The following is a 27,854-nucleotide window of genomic DNA, read 5'->3' on the forward strand; positions in this document are numbered from 1 at the left end:
GCAGCTAAAATCAACAAGTGCTATACATAACAAGTTGGATGCTGACATCCTTTTTTGTTTCTCCTGTCTGGGTTTGTCATAAACTGACCTATCAGCATAAGAACAGGACAAGCAAAACAGTGAACAAATGGTAACGCTCACTGGGTCCTTCTCTGATTATTTTAACAGAAAAAACTATTACCAGCAATGTCACCTGAAATTTCTAGTGACTTTCAGATAAAAGGCAAAATAAACATTCAAAACAAAAATACTACTTTTTATGGACTAATACCTCTCTTGTATAATTTACAGAAGATTAATAACCCACTGCCGATCAGAATTACCATTTTGAGGGTTGTGCTAATGAAGGTGGTTCTGACTTTGCTATTTTCAGCAGAACGCGCATTGGATTTAATTCATGATGAGGTGGTTCTATTTCAGCCATTTCTATTAAAGTGACACCTAAAGACCAAACATCAGCCTTATAATCATAAGGTCTGTCTTTAGATGTCTCACACATTACCACTTCAGGAGCCATCCTAGGGTGGAAAGAGAAAAAGAAAGAATTGTTAAGAATTATTATCTACAATTAGCAATATTTTCAATAGCTAGGAGATACACATATAATGTTAATAAAACCTGTAAAATGTTCTAATTGAACAACATAGTCATTTTGCTTATCTTATGTGAGTTTTTAAAGTATACAATGTTATAGTTTTACATGCAGATTTAGGCACATGCAACTGGGCTGGCGGGAACGGACTTCCACACCCCACCCTCCCTACGGCAGCTCCAACCTTCTGAAAATGCTACACAGACCCTGCTGAGTGGGGTATCCTGAAAAGTTAGGCTAAGGCACCTTCTGTGAGCGGAGCACCCTTGTCCACAGAAAGCAGATCCTGGATCCAACCTAAGCTGTGGTATGTTGAGTTCACTCTGAAAAGATTACAAAATGCCACGCTTACCAATATGGAGTACCAATGAAAGAATCTCGTCTTTGTATTGTCCTTGTATTTTTAGCAGACACTCCAAAATCCGCTTCAAAAAAAGAGAGAAAGAAATACTAATTTAGAGTCCCACTCATACCAACATACATTTCTATTTCAAGGTGGTGTCACTTCCCTCTACCCGTGAATCAGAAAACGCCCCCTCTCACTAAAACACCCCTTTTACTTCCTAATTCCATGTCAATTTTCTCACTCATCCCTGATTACAAATCTTGGGGAAAACACATTTTACTTAATTCTTGGAATTGAACAATTGTTTTCATATTCCGCAATGCTTCTTAAATTAAAAAAAATGTTGTACTGGCACATAACCTTATATGCCTTCACTCCCCAGATCTCCCCACAGGCTGCACCTACCTTTGCCAGGAATTAAAAAATAAAAAAATAAAAGGCATCCTGAATGGCTATGGAATGCGAAAGTGACAAAATTAGCTTGTTTTCAAGCTATGGAGCGCTAAAAAGGTAAAAAAGGCTTAAAAATGGATGCTTCAGACACTTTATGAATTCCTCGAAACCCAGTGCAACTTCTCAGACTTGGAAGAAAGGCTGGGAGCCTGCCCTTGCAATCAGAGGAGCTTCCAAATAACAGTACACCTGTAATGAAGCAGCAGACCTGGCCAGGCTGCAATAAGACTTCAAATTTAGATCTTTACACATTCCAGGCTGACTCAGAATTATGGTAAGTAGGCACTATAGAAATCACCTGGAAGGTGCTTCATCAGGACCTCCCAGACTATTCTTTGATCAGTTTGAATTTTCCCTCTCTGGAAGTTGCCCAGGCCCCATAGAATTACTGTGATTGTAAAATGTTTTCTTTGTCTTAAGGTGGTTGGCAACGAGTCAAGGAAAACCTTTCCATGCCCTGGAGTCCCAGGTGTGGTCTCATTCCATCAGTAAACTGCTTTGGTCAGTTATTCTTAGAATCCTGATTAGTAAGATTTAGTGAGGTAGTTTGATGTTCCATTTTATTTTAAAAGCAACTGATTTCTGAACTTCTCTCTACTTGGTTCTTTAATAAATATGTTGAACTGGAAACTGGAGTTGATTGGCCTTACTCATGCACTGGACTGCTTGGAAAAATGTTAACCTAGTTGTTAAGTAGTTTAAAGGAAGGTCTGGAAAAGGGCCTATCATTTTCCATATATAAAAAACATAAGCCTGGGTTCCCACATATCCAGATTATGAGTTGTGAAATATTAATATTCAATAAGAGTTAATACATGGGTGGTGCCAGCCTACCTCTGAGCAAAATAAACAAAGGTATCTTGGAACCAGCCCTACACTGCAACACTGGCAGTGTAGACATGCCAGGTCGTCACAAGTCCCAAATCACAGTAGCTTATTATTGGAAGAAAAAGAAATCCCAGTGTCTATTGGATTGGTTGTATAGAGTGTGGAATGCTGTTGTAATTACTAAATTGATTCATTTTGTTGGGGGTCAGGACAACAGACAAATGGATGTTTATCAAAGGTAATCCCTTGTTTGTAGGAATGACAAATATGATTGCTTTGATTTAGCTGATGTGATTATGTATTTTAATACTTTGAAATAAAATACTGGGGGGGGGGAATCAAACATCCTACAAATACCAGCAATAAAAGATCAATACAACTTACAACCATCAAAATATTTTTCCACTAATGTCATGAGTGCTTAGCAAAAATTAATGTAAAACAGTGCAGTTTTCAAAACTTTTTGAACTAGTACAATGGAATGACTTGGGCTACTTCAAAATATGTGGCTGAAAAAGTCATTTTAGGAAGACTGAATTTAAAAAGCCAAGTTACCACTACTGAAATACAGATAAATTATTGTTCAATTATTCTGACTAAAGCTGTGGAAAGAAAGTAGAGACAGTGGATGCCCGCTATTCATCCCACACCCAGAAATTAATGTGGATTTTCCTACAATACTCTTAGGACATCATTAGTACCACAGGCTAAGTTATGACTTAAAAGCAAGCAGCTATCACAAAAACAAAGGATAAAGATAGACACAGTCCTGAAGACTGAAGTATGAACAGAAAAGATGGACTTTCATTTCCTTATTTTGAGACTAAAATAAGGAGGAATAAAACAATAATCTAAATGAGTCTGCTGCTGACCCAATGAAACAAACATCGCAAGTGAAGGCATATACTAACTGGTCAAACAGATGTTCAAAATGCTGGAACTCAATAGGCTCGTCTTGTCCCTTAAGACAATAGGCATTACTTCTGCACTCTATGTATATTTCATCTATTAAATCCACTGCCACAATATATTTTGACAGCCTATAGCATACATGATTTTTAAGAATTTAGACAACACTCAGAGAAGAGATCTACTGTAGTTTATGAACTAACCAATGTCATCTTTTTCAAAAAGATTGTTGTTGTTGTTCAGTCGTGTCCGACTCTTCGTGACCCCATGGACCATAGCACGCCAGGCCTGCCTGCCCTCCGCTCTCTCCTGGAGTGTGCTCAAGTTCATATTCATTGCATCGGTGATGCTATCTAGCCATCTCATCCTCTGCCGTCCCCTTCTCCTTTGGCCTTCAATCTTTCCCAGCATCAGGGTCTTTTCCAGGGAGTTTTCTCTTCGTATTAGATGGCCAGAATATTTGAGCATCAGTTTCAGTATCTGTCCTTCCAATGAGCACTCAGGGTTGATTTCCTTTAGGATGGACTGATTTGACCTCCTTGCAGTCCAGGGGACTCGTAAGAGTCTTCTCCAGCACCACAGTTCGAAAGCATCAATTCTTCAGCGCTCTGCCTTCCTTATAGTCCAGCTCTCACAGCCATACGTTACTACTGGGAAAACCATAGCTTTGATTAGACGGACCTTTGTCAGCAAGGTGATGTCTCTGCTTCTTACTATGCTGTCTAGGTTTGCCATAGCTTTCCTCCCAAGGAGCAAGCATCTTTTAATTTCATGGCTACAGTCACCGTCTGTGGTGATCTTGGAGCCCAAGAAAGTAAAATCTGTCACTGCTTCCATTTCTTCCCCTTCTATATGCCAGGAAGTGATGAGGCCAGATGCTATGATCTTAGTTTTTTTAATGTTGAGTTTCAAACCAGCTTTTGCACTCTCCACTTTCACTCTCAGCAAGAGGCTCTTTAGATCCTCTTCGCTTTCTGCCATTAGGGTGGCATTGTCTGCGTATCTGAGGTTGTTGATAATTCTCCCGGCAATCTTAATTCCGACCTGTGATTCATCCAACCCAGCATTTCTCATGATGGACTCTGCATATAAGTTAAATAAGCAGGGCGACAAAACGCAGCAATGTCGTTCTCCTTTCCCAATTTTGAACCAATTGGTTGTTCCATGTCTGGTTCTTACTGTTGCTTCTTGACCCTCGTACAGGTTTCTCTGGAGACAGGTAAGGTGGTCTGGTACTCCCATCTCTTTCAGAATTTGCCACAGTTTGTTGTGATCCACACAATCAAAGGCTTTAGTGTAGTCAATGAAGCAGAAATAAACTTTTTTCTGGAATTCTCTTGCTTTCTCCATGATCCAGCGAATGTTGGCGATTTGATCTCTAGTTCCTCTGTCTCTTCGGAACCCAGCTTGTTGTTTTCAGTTCACATACTGCTGAAGCCTAGCTTGTAGGATTTTGAGCATAACCTTGCTGGCATGTGAAATGAGCACAATTGTGCAGTAGTTTGAACACTCTTTGGCATTGCCCTTCTTTGGAACTGGAATGTAAACTGACCTTTTCCAGTCTTGTGGCCACGGTTGAGTGTTCCAAATTTGTTGGCATATTGAGTGCAGCACTTTAACAGCATCATCCTCTCAAAAAGATACTGGTCACCACTCACAAGCTCTGTGCAGAGTGGGTGCTGCTTCTGAGCACTCAGGCAATTACATTTAGTGGACAAATGATGGTGTTACTTTCCCATATGGAGTTTCTGGTCAAAGCATGACCAGCATAGCAAGGGATCTGACCACACAGAAGCAGCAACCACACAAGGATAGCATATGATCAAGCCTGTATCACTGACTGCCAGATGTTAGGGATTAAAAACTAGGGGAATACTGATATCACACTTTACTTGCAATCTTCCTTAGACATTTGCTTGGACAGCATGGTTAGAAGAGCGAGCAAGCTCATATATCTAACCCACCATCGGCATTTAAAGGTTTTTACAAGTGTGTGCCAAAAGCCATATGTCAGGTTTTAATAAACATTAAACAATTTATTACAAATATTGGAACAGGCCTACACCTGTTCCCTTTGAAATCTCAACGAAGTTTGCCAAGCATAATTAGGATCATTAACGAACTAATTTCTTTTCCAGGTCAACAAAAGTGATTTATACCTGTTGGGAAACTATTGTTCTTGATATAAAAGTAGTGCCAAAAACCAATGTAAATCAAGAGATCTCCTTTTACACTAGTTTAATTTTTAAACTGTAGAATACTCACCTAGTTTAATGTCTCCATCTAACATGAAAAGAATATTACCAGCTTTTAGATCTCGGTGAATGATCTTATTTTCATGCAGATAGTGCAGTGCCTCAAGTGTCTGCCTGCAAACTACCCTTATCTGTGGCTCGGTTAGAGGCCTCTCAAGTTCTACAAGAAAAAACACTCAGATATAAAAAGCCTTCCTCTGCAAAGGGTCTTGATAATAAGTGAAACAAAATGTTCAATTTTATTGTTTTTTACAAATACAACCTGATAAAAAGCAGACCATACAGACTTTAATATTCACAATAAAATTAAAATAATGCCCTTTCTTTTATTATACTGCAGTACTGCTGCAGCAAATTGTATTTGAACTTGTTTTGGCTATTATGCATTAAACTAAAACAGTTATTTAAAACATAATATTTATGTCTACAAAATGAGTTTAAAAAATATCTTAAACTATGGGTGAAATAATCCATTTCTTCCAAGTCTCAAAAGACTTCACCTTTAATCAAGTAGGTTGCTGCAATACTCATGGAATGCTTTATGAACTTTTTTCATTTTCAAGCACGCTCCAAATGTATGCATCCAATCAAAGTGAAGTATAACAAAGTGCTAAAATTAACAGAATTACTAAATTGTGAAAAATGTGCACTATTGTTTCCCAACTATTGATATCTGAAGTACGTTTTTCTTGGACCAGAACTGGCAGCATGGTTCTCTTTTATCCTAGAAAAATTATATATGATCCACCAGGCAAGATGGATTTGGGAGGAGCAGTGAGGAAAAGGAGAAGCTGGGGAGGAACCAGTTCAGTTCTATTAGTTATGCTGGGCTCCAAACTACACCATTCTCCTCTGAGTTAAATCAAGGGAGGTAAGAGTGGCACACTGGGGAAGTCTGGGAATTTGTGCTGGCCCTTGTACTAGGTTGAGCCAACACTCTTCAAGGGGCTTTAGTGCAGTTCCCCCAAGACCTTGGAATGACCTCCTTTAGTGAGATCAGAAACTGCTATCTTCTTATAGCCTGAGGAGTTGTTAAACCTATTTATTTTGGAAAGATTTTGGCTGCTGAGGGAATCTGTAGGCCAGGTTCTGATTAGTGTTTTTGGTGTTTTATGCTTAATTACAGTGCCTTAAATGTATATTAACCACTTTAAAAGTTCTATATACTTTAAAAACAAATAGATTTGCAACACAGGATAACTAACCTAATTATTGTTAACATACAAAATTGTAGCTAAGTAACTGTGTAAAATAAAACATGTACTTGCCCAACATTACAGCATCTACAGCACCACCAGCACAGAATTCAATGAGAATCTGCATATAAAAATAAAAATGTTCTGTTTTAAAAATGCATGGACTGAAATAGAGTGTTGGCTAGTAGAGCACAGAAACTGAATCAAAACTCCCCGTACCAAGTATACTAATACCCTTAGGTTTTGATGTTTGACTGTCTCTTTCTCCTCTATGCTTTCAATTGTTCTGAGAGATTTGTTGATGAGACAAAATGGCAGGCTTTTAGTGTATGCATTACTCAGCAATGAAAATGAAGAGTTCTGCGTCTAAAGTTTAGCAAGCAGTGATTTCAGAAAGCCTAGTACTTTGCTACTGTTTCACCGCGTACTCACTGAGAATCATTGCAACTCCCTTTTTTCCTCTAGAGGCCATATTCTTGAATCAAACTGAGGTGATACTTATATGGGTAGGGCTGTCTTTTTTCTGTTAAGAACTCAGAAATCTAAACCAAATTATACTAAAATCTGCACCAAAAAAAATCAGAATCCTGAGATCTAAATCAAGCATGCAAATTAACCTTATCTTTTATTTCGTAGTTCTCCCTACTGTTTTTAGAAGGCTACCAGAGGGGGATATTGAGGAGGGGGTCAGAGAAAACTAAGCCTCTTACCTTGTTCTAGAGTGAAAGACACTCTAAAAAAGCACAGTGCAAGGTTGATCCCTATCCACCAGGGAAGGGAAGACCCATTCAATCACTGTGCACTAGGTTGGGTAGTACTCAAAAGTAAACAGCAGAAAGACAAATTTGCATACTTCCGAATGAATCTCAATTAAGGATGGGTGAGAAATTTGTTGGGTTATCATTTTAATGTGAAATTATCAAATTTACATTTCCGGAATCAATGCATAAGCCAGAATACAAGTGATAATGGCGATATTCGTACTTTCCCAAATTCTGTGATGTAGTTCACAAATAAAAAAATGCACACATAAAATGTGTATAAAAAGGAAAAGTGCCCATAAAACTGCACTATATTAGGGAATATTGCTTGCAAAAATACATATATTGTAAAAATGCATAAAAATATATATTTAGGATATTTAGATAAAGACACACAAAAATATGAACACATTTTAATGTAGAATTTTAAAAAACAAATCTCAAACTGATGTTAAAATTGGATGGAACAGAAAAAATTTGAATCTGAGCAAAATCAAGCTTGACAGAATCACTCAGCCCTAATCTCAACCCAGCGCCAGATGAGTGAACAACCCCGCTCCTCTACGTTCTTATCTTCTGCTGGAATGAATTCTGTCACCATTTCCAAGTACATCCCATCCCAACACAAGTCCTACATTCATGCCAGAGAATTCAGGAGAGGGACTGGATCTGTTCCTCACATCCACATTGTTAGATATTTTTTTAAAAAACCCAACCCTCAAATCTGAGTTTGAGGGAAGAGGTCTATCGCTTTGTGCTCATAAACAAATCCAGATTTCTTGAAATAGATTCCTTCTCACCAACAGCAAGAACATATAAGCCTAAGCTACTCTTTGGAAGGCTTAAACATTCCCTACTCCCAATTCATAGAATCATAGAATAGAATAATAGAATAGTATGGTTGGAAGGGGGCTATAAGACCATCGAATCCAACCCCAATTGACTTAGCAGACTGCAGACACATGTCAAAACATTAATAAAAACCCAGATTGCACAGAGGTATTACTTAGTCACTAACTCAAGTTTAGCACCTTAATTAATTAATTAATTACATTTCTATCCCGCCTTTTTTCCTCTTGCAAGGAACCCAAGGCAGCTTACATTATCCTCCTCCTCCATTTTATCCTCACAACAACAGCCCTGTGAGGTAGGTTGGGCTGAGAGTCTGTGACTGGCCCAAAGTCACCCAGTGAGTTTCCATGACCGAGTGGGGACTAGAACCCAGTTCTCCTGGCTCCCAGTCCAACTCTGATCAATAGCAAACACCTACCCAAAGATTATTTTCATAATAAAAAGCATCTAGAAGTTTGACAATATTAGGATGATCACAGGATGCTAGGATATCAATTTCAACCATGTAGTCCTCCAGTTCTTCCTCAGATTTAGTATCAATCACTTTTGCAGCAGCAAGAACTTTTGTTTCCTTGTTCTGAGCCTGTAAGAGACATTAAAGCAAAACTTAAGTCAGTTGCTTCACTCATCTACATTGCAGACATTTTATATATTTTTATGAGCATTTCCCTATCTTCACGAGACTTTATAGATAACTACTAACATTATAACAAATGCACTATCCCCTCCCTTTCTCCCTATCCCTTTGTTGCCTCCTTTTCTCCCACTCTCCAAGTTTCTGTTGCTGAAGGGCTTTCATGCTGACCTGGTTCACGCATCATGGTAGCAAATCATGGGTCAATTAACCCATGATTTGCAGGGACCTGCAGAGCATGCAAGCTGTTTCCAGTTTGAATAAACAACCTACAAATGCCCTGTTCATAGGTTGTCAGCGTGACATCCAAACTTGGAGGCTCTGGGTTGTTTATGCGTTAAACAAGCCAGAATTAACCCATGGTTTGTTGATGGGTTCATAGGTTGTTTATTCAAACTGGAAATGGCTTGGATGCTCCACACGTCCCTGCAAATTGTAGGTTAATTGACCCACGATTTGCCAGCATGACATGCTCATTGGCTCTGTCCTCCTTTACTAGAGCAGCTGTCTGCCAGTCCTCTGGTATGAAGCTACCACAGGAAGGGGGAAGTGAGAAGTATTACAAATTTTCCTAGACAACATTACATGATGTTGCAGGTTAATCCTAGAAACAGATCCATGAAAACAGAAAACTCTATGTAATCTGAAAGCAATGACACATGTAATATGCAATGCTTAGGGACACCAAATCCGTTTCTATCTACCGCAGTTTGAAGAAGTTGTTTAGATATATCCATGAGTAAATGAAGTAATTAAGTTGATGGCAAATACATATAATGTTTAGAGCATCACAAACAAGTTTCAAGTCTTACAAGCCCCAGCAATGACACCCCCCCCCCCCCGACCAAAAGCTGATGCTGCCAAATATAGCAGCAAATACTCTTAGGCCAAGAACCAAGTTGATAAAGGATGCAACTAAATTTAGCTGAAGAAAAGCAGTGGTGGGATGTCAACAGTAAAAGTAAGGCAATCTCTTTTCCTCTTCAATTGTGTTTCTTGGTTGGGGAGGGAGATATTACAGTCATGGTGACAAGATGGGTGGGGCTAAATGCAGCATTTCAGTGAGCACTCTGTGGCTGTCTTGATGGCTATTACACACCTCTACTGTTTTGAGTGTCATTCCCATGCCAACAACCACAGCATTAGCAACAGACTCATAAGTGCTTTTGTTGTGGTTATTTTGTTGTTGTTCAGTCGTTCAGTCGTGTCCGACTCTTCGTGACCCCATGGACCATAGCATGCCAGGCCTGCCTGTCCTGCACTCTCTCCTGGAGTGTGCTCAAGTTCATATTCATTGCATCGGTGATGCTATCTAGCCATCTCATCCTCTGCCGTCCCCTTCTCCTTTTGCCTTCAGTCTTTCCCAGCATCAGGGTCTTTTCCAGACAGTTTTCTCTTCGCATTAGGTGGCCAAAATATTGGAGCTTCAGCTTCAGCATCTGTCCTTCCAATGAGCACTCAGGGTTGATTTCCTTTAGGATTGACTGATTTGACCTCCTTGCAGTCCAGGGGACTCATAAGAGTCTTCTCCAGCACCACAGTTCGAAAGCATCAATTCTTCGGCGCTCAGCCTTCCTTATAGTCCAGCTCTCACAGCCATACATTACTACTGGGAAAACCATAGCTTTGATTAGACGGACCTTTGTTGGCAAGGTGATATCTCTGCTTCTTACTATGCTGTCTAGGTTTGCCATAGCTTTCCTCCCAAGGAGCAAGCATCTTTTAATTTCATGGCTACAGTCACTGTCTGCGGTGATCTTGGAGCCCAAGAAAGTAAAATCTGTCACTGCTTCCATTTCTTCCCCTTCTATATGCCAGGAAGTGATGGGGCCAGATGCCATGATCTTTGTTTTTTTAATGTCAAATTTCAAAGCAGCTTTTGCACTCTCCACTTTCACCCTCAACAAGAGGCTCTTTAGATCCTCTTCACTTTCTGCCATTAGGGTGGTATCATCTGCATATCGGAGGTTGTTGATATTTCTCCTGGCAATCTGAATTCTGACCTGTGATTCATCCAACCCGGCATTTCTCATGATGTACTCTGCATATAAGTTAAATAAGCAGGGTGACAGTATGCAGCCTTGTCGTACTCCTTTCCCAATTTGGAACCACTCGGTTGTTCCATGTCCAGTTCTTACTGTTGCTTCTTGACCCTCGTACAGGTTTCTCAGGAGACAGGTAAGGTGGTCTGGTACTCCCATCACTTTAAGAATTTGCCACAGTTTGTTGTGATCCACACAATCAAAGGCTTTAGCGTAGTCAATGAAGCAGAAATAGACGTTTTTCTGGAATTCTCTTGCTTTCTCCATGATCCAGCGAACGTTGGCGATTTGATCTCTAGTTCCTCTGCCTCTTCGAAACCCAGCTTGTACTTCCGGTAGTGCTCGGTTTGCATACTGCTGAAGCCTAGCTTGTAGGATTTTGAGCATAACCTTGCTGGCATGTGAAATGAGCGCAATTGTGCGGTAGTTTGAACACTCTTTGGCGTTGCCCTTCTTTAGAATTGGAATGTAAACTGACCTTTTCCAGTCTTGCGGCCATTGTTGAGTGTTCCAAATTTGTTGGCATATTGAATGCAGCACTTTAACAGCATCATCTTTTAGGATTTTAAATAGCTCAGCTGGAATACTGTCATCTCCGCTAGCTTTGTTGTTACTAATGCTTCCTAAGGCCCACTTGACTTCACTCTCGAGGATGTCCGGCTCAAGTTCAGTGACCGCACTATCATGGCTATCATGATATGTGGTTATTTTACTTCTTCACAAACATGGCTATGTACAATCTATGAAGTTATAGTTACAAAATGGCAATGACTACACACTTTTTAATGTCTGGTTAAGCACAATGTTTTCCTCAGTAGTTCCGTAGCTTTACTCAGCTTAATTATCTAGGCCAAGATGAAACATACACGTCTCATGGGGGGGGAAAGAGTATGCATTTGCAATATCTGTCAAAAACGCAGCAACTGGAGAGGAAGGACAGCTACAGCAGCATTACAGCAAGTCCCCTGTGGCAGGAAGAAGTTGACTGCAGAGTATGTCACTTATTCTGTTTGCAAGGGATAAATCTGAAGGCTGATTTCCATCAATGATTTAGTTCTAGCATCATTCAAATAATATCACTCAGAAACATTCCTAAAAATAGGGTAAGATCCTTTGATAACAATTATCTGCAGTGAATTGAGGTGGGTGGCACTGAAGGACAGGATCTTGCCACCTATGTCACCCTGCCTGTGAAATTCCTTTTCCCTGTCCATTCATCTGGCCTCCCTTTTATAGTACTGAGATACCCACTGAAGATGTTGCTATTCACCCAGGCTTTCCATAGGTTTTGGTTTTTATTTTCTGCCATTTTAAACTGGATTCTGCTGCTGTTCTTATTTCACTGCTGATGCTTTTTAGCTTTTGCAAGTATTGTGTTTTTATTATGATATTGCAAATTAATTTTGGAGAAGACTCAGAAACCATGGATGAAAGACAAGGCAACATTATTTCAAATAAATAAATGAATGAATGAATGATCTCAACTGATGGCTATAAAACACTGAAAGATAATCTGTGGTTTTTGCAAAACCTCTGATCAAGATTATAGGTGGGCTTCCCTTGTTGTTGTTGTTCAGTCGTTCAGTCATGTCCGACTCTTCGTGACCCCATGGACCATAGCACGCCAGGCCTTCCTGTCCTGCGCTCTCTCCCGGAGTGTGCTTAAGTCCATATTCATTGCACCGGTGATGCTATCTAGCCATCTCATCCTCTGCCATCCCCTTCTCCTTTTGCCTTCAATCTTTCCCAGCATCAGGGTCTTTTCCAGGGAGTTTTCTCTTCACATTAGGTGGCCAAAATATTTGAGCTTCAGCTTCAGTATCTGTCCTTCCAATGAGCACTCAGGGTTGATTTCCTTTAGGATTGACTGATTTGACCTCCTTGCAGTCCAGGGGACTCGTAAGAGTCTTCTCCAGCACCACAGTTCGAAAGCATCGATTCTTCGGTGCAAACAGTTGCTTGAGTGGATGACACATTCCCAGTGCAGGTTGAAAGATCTTTTGGGAAAGAACATGGTGTACCAACCCCTCCTGCAAATAAATACTCTACCTATATCACTGTTGTGTTGAATCAATAAATTGTGATACATAGTTTTGATTTTGCTTTGGGGGGCTAGGTGTGTTATGCTGGTCGGGTAGCTGTATGGCACCTTCTAGTTACAGTGGGTGACCATACAGAAGCCAGCATGGCATAACTACATTTTGGTGACATTTTGCTTCCTTTGTATCTCACTCAGACTTTATATCATACCACTGGCCTACAGTGGGAGTGGGCAATATGTGGCCCATCATGACCATTTGTGTCACTCCCACCCGATCGCTGCCACATCCCAAATTCCAGCAATTCTGCTGGGAAACAAGGTGCTTGGGAAGTGTGCCCCTTGTTTCCCAGCAAAACTCTGGGCACGCAACAGCCTGAAAAACAGCTGTTTAGTAGGCTGTTGGGAGTGTAACTCTGCTGGGAAACTGGGTGAATGCTCTCCGTGTGCCCTGTTTCCCAGCAGAATTGTTGTTTCTGCAAAAAATGGATGGCTCCCCTCACGCACTGTTTCTCTGCAGAAGGGGTTACCAACAGCCTGCCAAACAGCAGACTCGCTAGGATTTTGACAACAGTGGTAACTTCCAGCACCAGCAGAGGGGTGCAGCACCTGCAGGTTTCCAGGGGTACAATGCAGCCCCCAAGCCCCATATGTTGCCCATCCTTGGTCTTCAGGGACCACCTCTTCAAATCTACTTTTTCCCAATTCCAGAACAAGAATGACCACTACAAATGAAGATGCCTGTCTGTCAGATTACCCAGCCTTTCCTTAAGGCTGCAATCCTATAAACACTTACCTGGAATAAGTACCACTTAAATCAGTGGGGCTTACTTCTGAGAAGACATGTAGAGGATTGCATCATAAGTGACGTTTACTGGAACAGTTTTGAAAATGCCCTATTTATATATCTAAAAGAAAATCAGGAAAGAAGTCCGCTTATTCCCAACCTAGTTAAAGAAAATTTCAAAAATCCCTGTAAACCAGCACATTTTAAAGACTCCAGCCCTAAGTACCAGTAGATTTTTGAAGATGCAGAGATGCTTTATACAGAGGCAAACTAACTGGTAGAGGCCCTTCAAGTTGTCAGGCAAAAGTCTCCCAGCCTTCCTACCCAAGATTTATTAATATGGAGACTGAACCTGGGATTGGCTACATGTAAAGCATGTGATCTACCACTGACCAATAGTGTCTCCTTATTAGCATTAAGCACTTGGCTTTCTTTCAGCCCTTTCTGTTTTGCAGAAGTCATCACTTCATTTATCAGCAGTTGATGGCGCAGATGTGCACACAATCCAGCTGTAACATCCTGCATGCAGCTCCACATACTGTCTTACACACTCCCTCACATGCACAGACCACTTCTAACAAGGAATTGAATACCCAGAGGCCTGCTCCTGCTCAATTCGGATGCAGATGTATATTTCATGTTTGTTTATGTACAGCTGAATAGAACTAGCCAAAGGTGAAATACATAGTTGATCATGTCTTGCCTTTAAAAAAAAAAAAAGCTTTACTACTGTACATTGTGAAGTCACATTAACTTTCAAATGAAGAAACACAGCTAAACTTATTAAAATTCAAGCAGGACAATATGTTAAAAGGGCTGGTAGCCATAATCAATTTATTCTATTCACACATCAGGCTTCTATGTGGAATGAATGTGTGGTGGGGCAAAAGAAAGCTCTGTTAACTAAAGGTAAAGTAAAAGTGTCCCCAACCAGTCATGTCTGACTCTAGGGTGTGGTGCTCATCTCCATTTCTAAGCCAAAGAGCCAACGCTGTCCGAAGACACTTCTGTGGTCATGTGGCCGGCATGACTGAACACCGAGGCGCACGGAACGCTGTTACCTTTCCCGCCGAAGCGGTACCTATTTATCTACTTGCAATTTCTTGCTTTCGAACTGCTAGGTTGGCAGAAGTTAAGTCTGTTAACTACAAACCCTTTAAATTTGGTATCCCCTTGAAACCTATGCCAAAGTTTTGTGCTGCTACCCACAAGTGTTTAGGTGACACACCCAATGTGTGGTCCTACAAAATACACCCAAACCAACACTGTTATGGTTCCTCAAAACATATTCTAAGGTTTTGTGTTTGTTTTATATTGTTTTGGGCCACAGATCCCAAGTTTTGTACTGCCACTTCTTAATTGTGTACTGACATATTTGGTCGGGTTTCCTAGTTAACGACCCCAAGCCCCAACTATAAATCCATAAGTCTGGTATCCTCTCAAAAGCTAGGCCAAACTTTTGGGTTAGTTTGTACTGTTTTCTACCACAGAACAGGAGCTGCATTCCAGACCATTAACATTTCTCTTTATCTGTCAAATTGGCTCATTCAAAAATAGGTTCCCTGTAATCAAAGCTTTATGTGGCTTCTTTATGAATCCAAACCTATGACTTCTGGTTGGAGATGGCGTCGTGATTGGCTTTTCGCTGCGTCTCTCCCAAGTTCCAGCTTTAAAATTACCTCTTTGAGGCTGTCAAGCTATCTGGTTATTTGCAATTAAACTTGCTTAAGCTTTTATTTTATGTTTCTGCACTTTTATTTGTTTGTTGTACTTTCAGAAGTGAGAGGAGGATGGCAACATCGAGGAGGAAGAAAGGCTTGGGAATGCTGCCTACTCCCCCAACTGCCCCCCCCCCCAGCAAAGGTTTCTAAAGACCCGAGAGAGGGAGAGGAGTTGCTTGTTTTGATTAAAAAAATATGTCTTTGTAGTTATCAGTGCAGACAAAGAAGCTTGAAACAATTCAGGATTCCATCACTACCCTTCAAGGGTCTGTGGACTCGATGAATAGTTGTCTTCAAAAGATGGCCTCGAAAGTTAAAGCACTTGAAGACTGGGTTACTGCTCACGAAACTGCTATGGATGCATCTCATTATGTTCTGTCTGCTCGAATTTCTCAACTGGAGGCATTTGCTCGGAGAGCTAATCTCCGTATTCTTGGCTTTAGAGAGCTGGCTACAGATCTTTCTTGCTGAGTTCATGGATAAATTTCTGCATGAGTTATTGGCTTTGCCTTCTGATTTTCCATTTGATATTGAGTGTGCTCATCGTGTTCCCGGTTCTACATGAGGCATCAGAGCGGGACCTGTTATTGTTCAATTTCTGCATGCCTCCATGAAAGATTTAGCAAGAGAGCAGGGTGAGCTTCAGTGGGGGCCAGCCAATGACAAGATTATGCTCTTTCCTGATTATACTAAAAAAATCGCTGATAGAAGACAATTTACTTAGAAATTTAGCAAAGCAAATTAACTTGCAATATCATATCAAATATCCTGCCACATTTTGCATTTTTATTGAAGGCCAGATGAAGAAGTTCTTAAGTTCTGATGCTGCAGAATCATTTCTCACTGGCATTAAAATCAAAACAAGGGATCTACCTTCTTCAGTTCCTTGAGCTGGAATCCTGCCATTTTCTATCTTTTTTTTTTTTTTTACTGTCCCTCTGCCAGCTTTCACTGTTAAGCTTTGTTTGGGTTATAGTTGATAAGAAGTCTGGGTGGCATGCCAGATCAAATGCACTGTATACTATTGCTTCCCCCCTTCTCTTTTTTTTCCCTTTTCCTTTTCTTTTTTTCCTTTTGTATACATATAACGTATACATAATTCCTGTTTTTGAGTGTGTTAATTTACACATTTTGAGTAAATACAGGTTATATGTAACTACTATATTAAATTTAGCTTATTAAGGTTATGTAGGTACATACATGCATGTGTATGTATATGTATACACATATGCGTCTGTGTGTGTGCGTGTGTGCATGTGCGCGTGCACGCATATATGTATGTACACATATGAATACATCTCCAGATACAATATTAGTTAAAATATCCAACTGGCTTTTTAATTCTTTTATAAAATTATTATTATTATTATTATTATTATTATTATTATTATTACTATTTCTTGTTGGCTAAATTTGTATGTTTGTAATTTTGTTCTGTGTAAGTATTTAATATGCGGAAGGGGCCAAGCTGAGCATTGCGGTTACACGTTGGTCCAAACGGAAGGCAAAAGGTTTTATTTTTTAATTAGTTTTTTTTGTTTTGGTCTGTTAGGGGTGGGGGTTTTGGCACTTTTTATGGTAGGTGGACACGAATCGGATTATTTGGTTTTTTTTATTTTGTTGTTTTTATCTTCAACTTTTGTTCATATTTTGGAATAATTTTATTTTTTTTCGCAGTTTCTACGTAACAAGAATTATTTTGATGAAGCCTGAAATGGTTAGTCCTAAATGTAAATTAAGGATGTATTTGTTATACCAATTATGGTATAGAAATTTAGTAATTGTTTGTAAATCTAGAAAGATGTGTTTGGGTGGGGCAAACAATTTGCTTTTGCTTTTTCAATGTTTAACATGACTTCATGGAATGTCAAGGGGCTGTGAAATGTAAACAAACAGAAAAGAGTTCTTAATAAGTTAAAAGAGCTTAATGTTGACATGGCTTTCTTACAAGAAACTCATTTGATGGCTGCAGTTTGGCAGACGTTGCAAAAGGACTGGGCTGGGGAGTCCTATGTCACAGACACTTCAACACAGTGTAAAGGGGTTGCGATTTTAATTCATAAGCGACTTTCTATCTCAGTTCAACAGGTGAGTTTTGATATTGAGGGGCATTTCTTTGATCTTGGTAGGGAGGTATATGGGCAAATTAATTATTATGATCAATGTATGTGGGCCAAATATTGATTCTCCAGCTACGTTTCATGATTGTTTTGCTAACCCGGTTGATGTTACCTATGAATATTTGATTGTGGGTGGGGACTTTAACGAAGTTTTTAGATCCTTTGTTATAGAGGAGTACACCTTCTCCCAAGACTCAATCTGTGGTGGGACTGGCACTTCAGGATTATATGATGGAATATAGTTTAATTGATGCTTGGAGAATTTTACATCCTGCTGACAGAAGTATATTTTTATTTCACCAGTTCACCATAATTGCTTTAGATTAGACTATTTTTTGATTTCTACAACTTTAGTATGTCAAATCATACTACAGTATGTTTTGGAACTGCAATTTTCTAATACTCCTAAGGCCCCTGGTCTTTGGCATTTTAATGTTTCACTTCTTAATAATGAGAAGTTTAAAACCCAGATGTTAGTTGAACTAACAGAGTATTTCAGTACTAACGAGGGTACAGCAGGTTCATGCACCATTGACTTTTTACTAGCCTCCGAATTATCTCTTATGCTTGCTATCAAAAAAAGCTTTAAAAACTCAACAGACGCACTTAAATAAGAAGCTGAAATCTCTCAAAACTCAGTTTGCCACTTCCCCCACAGCAGAACTTTATCAAGAGCTATAGAATACTAAGTATGAGTTGAATAATATCCTTTCACATCAGGCGGAATTTAATCTGGCTTGTCTACAACAGAAATATTGGGAAAATGGTGAACGTCCTAGTAAGATCCTTGCATATCGTCTTAAAAAGCACCAACATCAAAATGTTATTTCAGCTATTAAAGATGACAATGGTAAAGTACATACTTCTCCTGCAGGCATAAACTCACAATAAGGGATGTCAGAGAATTCCGCCACGGATCTCGGTGAGGCCAAATGCCAGTGCATTCGGGCCCCCAAACTCCGTGGCGGAATGGCCTGCCGGCCCCCCGCCCCCCGCGGATCCCCCCCGGGACGAGACTTACCTGGGGTGGATGTTCTGGATGGCGGCGGCTCCAGCGGCGGTTGGTCTTCCGACAGGCTGCTGCCGCTGCCATTTGCAGTCTCATCTTTTTTTTTTTTTTTACACAGATGTGATAGGCTACGTAAAGACTTACATAGCCTATCATGTCTGGATTAAAAAAAAAATGCGTATGCAAATGGCAGCGGCTATGGCGGCCGCCATTTGCGTTCCTTATTTTTCACCGTCTTAGTCTAGTATTTCGCCATCTAGTATTTCCCTCAAACTATGGCAGAGTTTTGTGGCAAATATCAGGGGTGTTGAGCCTCTTATTCTCCTCAAAATTAAAAGGTACCAACATATACGTTTGCTTACTCAGATGGTAGTGGGTACATGAAATGTGGGCAGTAAGGTGCTCCTCTCAAAGCCTTGAGAGACAGACAAGATTAGCGCGCGCACGCGCACACACACACACACACACACACACGGAAATAGATTGAACAGGGTTCGTTATCAGATGGCCTGCCAAGAGGCAATTCTTCTACTTTCATTTTCATCTTTATTTAAACAAGCCTTCCCTGATTGACCAGCCATAGTTTTATTATAATTTGATTTTAAATATTTTAATACTGTATTTTGATTGTTTTCTTTTGTTTATTGTTCACTGCTTGGGAATCCTGGTGGAAGTAGAGTGGTGTGTGTGTGTGTGTGTGTGTGTGTGTGTACCTATCTATCTTGCAACTAAACAAGTTAAAATAAATGAAAGGCCATGACATACTGTCAATAGACAGGCAATAATGTTGTTGCTAAACTAAATGTACCTTTATTTTCCTTCCTTTTCATTATCTGAAAATGATCAGTCTATATTAATCTACAAGTGGTGTAAATTTGTTGCCTTTATGAAAAAGTGCATGATTATGCGTTGGTGGGTGGGTTCACACATCATGCTAAGCCACCCTGTGAATAAGTTATGGTGGGTTGGTTGTTCATAGAACAACCCATAGTACACCCGACAGACGATTGGGCAGTGTGGCTTGTTCTCCCCTCCTCCTCCTTCAGTCCTCCAGCCAGCTCCGTCACGTATTCCAGGGGGCTTTGTGGCAAAATCCGTCTTGTCTCTCCCTCCCTGCTCTGATCACCTCTTTTCTTCCCCCCCGCTTTTTTTGATGCCTCAAAAATGTGCAGTTGGGCTAATAATAATAATAATAATAATAGTATGTGTTGGTCTTTCACAAGTGTGCACTTAAGGGCTGTCTGACATGTGGAGTCTTTCCTGGTTAATTTTCCTTGTATGTTTCAGCTGTCAAAGGGAGCCCTGAAGTGGAATAGGTAACTCACAAGGAAATGGACAAGATGAGGTTGAAAACTAGGAGTAGGTAACTTACAAGGAAATTTTTGATGAGATAAGGTTGCATATAAGCTAATTTGCGCACAGTTGCAAAGGACCAGGGGAAAAATAATAGTGAGAGAAAGGAGAGACCCAATATGGTGTGGGGGGGAGTCAAAGGAGTAAATGCTACGAAAGGCAGCAGGGGATAATATCTCCTCCGGGCAAAGTGATCCTCTTCGTTTTAAGTGTTGAACTGACACTTCTCAATGTCCTCCAACTTTTCAGCATTTTTCTGACTCTCTAGCTACTCCAGGAATGGGAGATACTAATTCTCCCAACTTTTCGTGGCTCCTTTTCAGAGCAGTTACTGCTGCAGTTACTGCAATTCCCTGACAGTTTTTAAAAAATACGGAAAAATAAAAACAAAAAGCCGGGGAACTTGTGACAGTCTTTCCAAAGTGCTGTTTCAGCATTAGTGGAAGGGCAGTATTTGACGAGATCGCAAAGAGTGGCACAGGCTTTTTTGCTGTTGTTGCCAAGCGGCTCTGTAGCTGATCGCAGCAACCCACAATACAATTGGTCTCCTGGGTTCGGTCAACACGACAACCCACCCTGGACACGAACAATCCTACAACAAGCCATGGGTTCTCAGCGTGGCTTGTTCCTGAAAAATAAGCCACCTGCAGAAAACACTCCAGGTTCAGACAACATGACAAACCGCCATGGCTGGCTGCCCATGATAGGTTGTCATGTAATGCAAACCCAGTCAGTATGTTATACCATGCCCAGTTGGCTGCATATTTGTACACATGTAAAAATGTTACATGCCTCCATATGTGAAAATGGTCACCAGTTTTGTCCACAACTGGTGCAAAATTGGTCCGTTCCTTAAAAAGTGCATGATGGTTGCGAAAAGTTGAAGTATGTCACCACACTGTTCTTCCACTGGCTTTTTTCTGTGATGCACCCAGTCTCTGTTTGAATGTAGAGTGTGCAGATTGCTTGATTGATGGCCCTGCCTTTATGAAATGATATTGATGGTACCACAGGCTTTCTCATAGCTTCTTTTCAGCTCTAGGATTCTATTTACTCAGAGCTAAATGAATCACAGGGGAAAAGAAAGAGGGACACTGTATGCTCTACAAGAAGGAACCTATTTAACAATCGTAAAGGTGAGATTGCCCTTCCTGAAGCTGCATTCCTGTGCACCATTACTTGTAAAGAAGGCACCACTGTACAAAAGTGGGGCACACATTGGAGTAAGCACACACAGAATGGAGCTACACATTCAGGCATTGATTAGCAAGCCAGTCGTATTCATGACTGAGCTTAACTCCTGCAAGGTGACCATGGGTACACCAAGAGGGGGCAGCTCTATATGATCTCTCACCCTTCCCCAGACTTTGGTAGCCTCCCCTCTTTTCTCTCGTGTTTCTTTTTGGATGAGTCTGCACTCTCTTCTTTCCATGCAGTTCTTTGGCAGCCAGCAACTCTCTCCTCCTTTCCAGACCATCCACACTTCTTATGCAGCTGCTTCTTTCTCCTTCTTCTTGCTTCTTTAGCAGTCTCCACCCTCTTCTTTCTTGCATGCTGCTTGTGCCTTTTCAATTGCTACTCCATGCTACGTGACAGATGCTCCCCTTTTGCCTGCAGCAGTGACTGGAGCCCAAGTGCTTCAGAGGAGAGAGATTGTCCAGTCTGTCAGCAATTCAAGGAGAATGCCAAAAGCCACACAAAGTGAAGACCCCTGATTGGCTCAAGAAGCTGCAGTTAACCTGTGAAAGAGCCTCATGCAGCCCTGAAGCCACACTTTGATCTCCGTTATGCTAGTTCCTGCTTCATCAGCTGACACTAAAATACTTATTTACATTGCGTTTAGAGAGTCAAATGGTAGGGCATGAATGCTGCAGATTGTTTTCCTGAAGCCCCAATTCCATAACGTTTGTAGTGAGAATGATGAAAATCCCATGAGGGAGAGATAATAGCCCAAAGTGTGAACCATAAAGGCAAGGAATACAGGTGAGGAGAAAGCACCTTAAAAAATCATTGTGAGTTATAGCTTCCAAGAGACAAAACTGGTGACCATTTTCACATATGGAGGCATGTAACATTTTTACATGTGTACAAATATGCAGCCAACTGGGCATGGTATAACATACTGACTGGGTTTGCATTACATGACAACCTATCATGGGCAGCCAGCCATGGCGGTTTGTCATGTTGTCTGAACCTGGAGTGTTTTCTGCAGGTGGCTTATTTTTCAGGAACAAGCCACGCTGAGAACCCATGGCTTGTTGTAGGATTGTTCGTGTCCAGGGTGGGTTGTCGTGTTGACCGAACCCAGGAGACCAATTGTATTGTGGGTTGCTGCGATCAGCTACAGAGCCGCTTGGCAACAACAGCAAAAAAGCCTGTGCCACTCTTTGCGATCTCGTCAAATACTGCCCTTCCACTAATGCTGAAACAGCACTTTGGAAAGACTGTCACAAGTTCCCCGGCTTTTTGTTTTTATTTTTCCGTATTTTTTAAAAACTGTCAGGGAATTGCAGTAACTGCAGCAGTAACTGCTCTGAAAAGGAGCCACGAAAAGTTGGGAGAATTAGTATCTCCCATTCCTGGAGTAGCTAGAGAGTCAGAAAAATGCTGAAAAGTTGGAGGACATTGAGAAGTGTCAGTTCAACACTTAAAACGAAGAGGATCACTTTGCCCGGAGGAGATATTATCCCCTGCTGCCTTTCGTAGCATTTACTCCTTTGACTCCCCCCCACACCATATTGGGTCTCTCCTTTCTCTCACTATTATTTTTCCCCTGGTCCTTTGCAACTGTGCGCAAATTAGCTTATATGCAACCTTATCTCATCAAAAATTTCCTTGTAAGTTACCTACTCCTAGTTTTCAACCTCATCTTGTCCATTTCCTTGTGAGTTACCTATTCCACTTCAGGGCTCCCTTTGACAGCTGAAACATACAAGGAAAATTAACCAGGAAAGACTCCACATGTCAGACAGCCCTTAAGTGCACACTTGTGAAAGACCAACACATACTATTATTATTATTATTATTATTAGCCCAACTGCACATTTTTGAGGCATCAAAAAAAGCGGGGGGGAAGAAAAGAGGTGATCAGAGCAGGGAGGGAGAGACAAGACGGATTTTGCCACAAAGCCCCCTGGAATACGTGACGGAGCTGGCTGGAGGACTGAAGGAGGAGGAGGGGAGAACAAGCCACACTGCCCAATCGTCTGTCGGGTGTACTATGGGTTGTTCTATGAACAACCAACCCACCATAACTTATTCACAGGGTGGCTTAGCATGATGTGTGAACCCACCCACCAACGCATAATTATGCACTTTTTCATAAAGGCAACAAATTTACACCACTTGTAGATTAATATAGACTGATCATTTTCAGATAATGAAAAGGAAGGAAAATAAAGGTACATTTAGTTTAGCAACAACATTATTGCCTGTCTATTGACAGTATGTCATGGCCTTTCATTTATTTTAACTTGTTTAGTTGCAAGATAGATAGGTACACACACACACACACACACACACACACCACTCTACTTCCACCAGGATTCCCAAGCAGTGAACAATAAACAAAAGAAAACAATCAAAATACAGTATTAAAATATTTAAAATCAAATTATAATAAAACTATGGCTGGTCAATCAGGGAAGGCTTGTTTAAATAAAGATGAAAATGAAAGTAGAAGAATTGCCTCTTGGCAGGCCATCTGATAACGAACCCTGTTCAATCTATTTCCGTGTGTGTGTGTGTGTGTGTGCGCGCGCGCGTGCGCTAATCTTGTCTTGTCTCTCTCAAGGCTTTGAGAGGAGCACCTTACTGCCCACATTTCATGCACCCACTACCATCTGAGTAAGCAAACGTATATGTTGGTACCTTTTAATTTTGAGGAGAATAAGAGGCTCAACACCCCTGATATTTGCCACAAAACTCTGCCATAGTTTGAGGGAAATACTAGACTCTGGGATTCAAAGTTGGTTTTTGGAGTGTTAACTAGGCCATGTGTGATTTCTGAAGCAGATTAATCAACATACCCATAGACTTCTAAATTTCTAGGCTGAGCCACTTGCAAAAATTGTAGCAAAGTGGCAGCAGATGATTTGGGGTTGATGGCACAAAGCACAAAACTGCATACATTTTGGGGGGATAACAAGTTGTGCGGCTTGGAGTTAACAGAGCTGCAGTAGGACTGAATTCAACTTAACATGCAAGTCCAACATCACGACCCTTAAGCCTCATTTTTCCTAGATAATGGCTGCATCTTATTGGGCACTGGATGTCTACCCAAACTGGCATCACATATGTACTGGCATCACATATGTACACATATGTACTATCGAATGCTTGGAGGAGACACAAGACTGGATGCAATGTAGGCACAATCCTCCTAACCCACCACTATTTGATTTTGCAGTTTGCTCTAAGTGTGAATTGGGCTTTTGTGCTGACCATTGTAGGATCTCATACAATACAAAAGAGTGATGTGAGTTTTCCAGGAAAAATTGAATTGGAAAATGTCTGATTTATTTATTTTTTTGCTGTCCTAAATCAACTGAGATCAGATTTAGTATGTTTAGTCAACAAAACTAGAAAGAGAGTATGCCATACACTATATAAATATCTCAGAAGGTTTTCAACTATTTTTTAGGAGAAAATGTTAGTACACACTGTGGTTTACATTTTATACTCAAAACGAGCTTGAAGTTTTCTTTGGACATTATTTTTATTGGAATACTTGTCAACATTTTAATACCTGATAACACAGTTGCAGACACTTCAGTCACAAAACATGCTTCCCAGGGACAGTCACTCCAAAAAAGTTACACATTTTGATTTTACATTTGATTAATATTCTAGTTGCCCAATGTACCTTGTATTGTATTCATTATGTTTTTTTAATGAAACACTGCATTTATAAATATGTAAAATGTTCCACAACCTATCAATGAATGTAGGGGCGATCCAAGTTAGCAATTAAGTGGAAGGTGTCCAAGTTCTACAACAATGACATTGATGAGGTTGTTGGTAATTTTGGTACTGTTTATTTCATTCATATAAAATAAATAAAAACATATTCAAAAACAATGACATTGGAGATATCATGCAAAAATAGGAGTAAAGTGACAGATGTATCACTTCCAAAGCTCTACTGGCTCGTGCCAGGCAAGAGAATAGGGAGTATTTTTCCGCCAGAGAGTTCTCCAGCATTCCCCACCTCCTTGTTTCAATGAGGAGGAATTTACCTGCACCAGTTCCAGTGATCCTGGGGCCTCTTGGAGGAATAGGGTGGCTTTGGATCCAGAAGGTTGAAGTCCACCTTCAACCCAACTCTGAAACACCATTTTGGAGCTGACTGTGGGGCTAGCAATCACCTTTTTAACATCATTTTATCTTTTTATTTAAAACATTTATACCCTGCTGTTCAGCTAAAAAGGCTCCCAGATGGGCTTACAGATCAATGAAAAGATCTTACTCTCAGGCTTACAATCTAAAATGACACAAAAATGGAAAATAAAAAGGATGGGGAGGAAAAAGGGAAACAATGGAACTCGGGCATCAATCAATTCTTGATATTTCACTGGAGTCATTGGAATGGTCCATTTGAAGTGAATGAAATTCTTTTAAATTAATTTTTACCTCCTCCTCCTGGTTCCATCTCCAATCAGAGATTACCTATCGTTACAGCTATTTTCGTTTTTGACAGCACTGCTCTGAATAATTGTATAGAAGTACAGCTAAACTATCCTCTCAAATTCTTTAATCATGATGTTCATCTTTTTCCTTCAATTTCCCTGTATAATAAGTTGGAGTATAGTTTATTTTTCACCTTAGATAATATGACCAAGGCATTGTATTTTTCTTCTCTTGATGGTATTTATTAGTCTGTTTGTTTGCTTACTCTGCATAGTATGTTCTCATTTGTTAGTCAGTCCACGGTATCTTCAACATGTGTTGGTATATCCCAAGTTTGAGGGATTCAATTTTCCTCAGATTGTTCTTAAGTGTCCAAACCTCCATTCCATAAAATATTGAAAACACAACATCTTACCATCCAAATCCTTAATGCAAGATTAAGGTCCTGATTACACTATAACTGTTTCATTTTAACAAATGCTGTTTCATTTCTTGCATTTATCTCATGTTTGTTCATTTCTTTTATTGAGCCAAGTTCCTAGATATTTGTATCTTGTGACTCGTTCAACTGGCACATTATTTATCGTAATATTAAATGCAGTGAAAGACTTTTTGCTTACCACCTCTATATATTTCGCTCTCTTGATGTTTATTTTAAGTCCATACTCATGACTTGCTTTATTAATCCAATCTAGAAATGTTTGTAAGTTGGATATATTGTCTCTCATTACCATGGTGTCATCAGTGTATCGAACTCCGTTAATTATTTTTCCATTGATGTTTATGCCAGCCATTTGTTTGGCAAGTGCTTCATTAAATATAGCTTCAGAATATAAATTGAACATAATATAAATTTCTTTCCAAATCACTGAAATGCAATGTTGCCACAGCTTGAGCTTAATAGGGCTAATGAAGGAATGCTACAAATCCCATGGATGAAGCCACAGTTAGAAAAATAAGGTGCAACCCAGCAACTCAGAAATTGGAAGTGCTTTTTTCAACTGTTGCTAATTATGTGTATATCAGTTTGAGCTCTTAGTGTAAGTGTGATATAAAAAAGTGACCTAATTCACTACATCTAGATGCACAGAGAAGGCACACCTATGCATATTTTTGCAAGTGTTAACATTTTATCTGCAATTATCAAACCTTAAGAACATATTGAAGTGATCATTTTGTGTCAAAATGTCTTCTTCCAAACAGGATTTTTTTTTTACTAAGTTTAGAATAGTAAAACAAGAAACATTCAAACAGCACACTGTTGTTATGAGGTAGACTCTATAAATTTTAAAGTACAGGTCCCACGACTGTTACCCTGCTCCCACTTCTTCATGTACATTTCGTTTCAATTCTTGATCCCTGATAGGAGCAGTTTATCTAGCACTATTCATTTACAAGAAAATTGCCTCTTCAATATTTCCACATGTAACACCCAGATTCTTTCCCCCTGTTGCACTGTTTAGTATTGCTATATCTATCAAAGATTTGGTAAATCACACTATCAGTAAAAATGACAACTGTCAGGGCAATACCCTTCTTGCAAACACAGACTATTTATTCTTTTTCCTCATCTTATCTTTTCAGCCTACCATTACCCTAAAATAACTTCAGGGTAAATACAACTGGCATATGTGACACCTTTTCCACACCTTTGACTGATTATGCGATTTGAGAACCAAAGGATTAAGTAACCTGGATCCAGAATGCAGCATAAGACCTTTTGCCAGACGACATTCAGAAAACTTTAATGCAGTCAAGGTAGAGCTGCACATGGTGCCATCCCTTTCCAAAGTAACAGTATGATGAACACGATGCACGTGGCTTATTATCTCCTGTGGCTTCATAACCAATAGCTCTAGTGAAAGACACACACACACACACACACACATATATATACTTCCACTGTGATGCATTGTGTTTAACATGAAAGTGCTGTGGAGACTGCATACATGGCTTCCTCCAACGTCTTAAGAGCATAACCCTTTTGAAGTTATAACACAGACAAATGGAGTTGCTTGCACACAGTTTCCAAAGCATTATCCAGTACCAAGCACTATCCCCAAGAGCTGGTAATAAGCAGGAGAGGAGAATTGGTGGAGCGACTGAAGTGAAGTGAATGAGGAGCATGGGGTGAGTGACCTCCACTTTAGTAGATATTAAGAAATGCTCAGCCAAAGGTTTTCCATGTAGAATTTCAGGTGACTGGGAGGAGAAACCCACCTGGAAATATAGGTGGTGGTGGAGAAGGAAACTTACTACCATGTCTGGAGTTCTTCTTGGTGACCACCATTCCCCCCGCCCCCACACACATATCCCTTGGAGTGATGCTT

General features: G+C 40.2%; 1 protein-coding gene across 11 annotated transcripts in view; it reads right to left on the bottom strand.

Moving 5' to 3' along the window:
* Positions 1-27,854, bottom strand: part of SLK (STE20 like kinase) — a 66,513-nt gene that overhangs the window by 26,886 nt on the left and 11,773 nt on the right. For all 11 annotated transcript variants that reach the window (XM_084846389.1, XM_084846397.1, XM_084846393.1 and 8 more), the window contains exons 3-7: positions 8,611-8,775; positions 6,652-6,700; positions 5,394-5,543; positions 945-1,017; positions 324-518 (exon numbers count right to left, since the gene is read on the bottom strand). In XM_084846389.1, coding sequence (XP_084702515.1) covers positions 324-518; positions 945-1,017; positions 5,394-5,543; positions 6,652-6,700; positions 8,611-8,775 — 632 coding nt within the window. The remainder of the gene's footprint in view (positions 1-323; positions 519-944; positions 1,018-5,393; positions 5,544-6,651; positions 6,701-8,610; positions 8,776-27,854) is intronic.

Source organism: Heloderma suspectum, chromosome 3, assembly GCF_057233095.1.
Source record: "Heloderma suspectum isolate Gila_16-S chromosome 3, 16-S_ref, whole genome shotgun sequence".
NCBI classification, from domain to species: Eukaryota; Metazoa; Chordata; class Lepidosauria; order Squamata; family Helodermatidae; genus Heloderma; species Heloderma suspectum.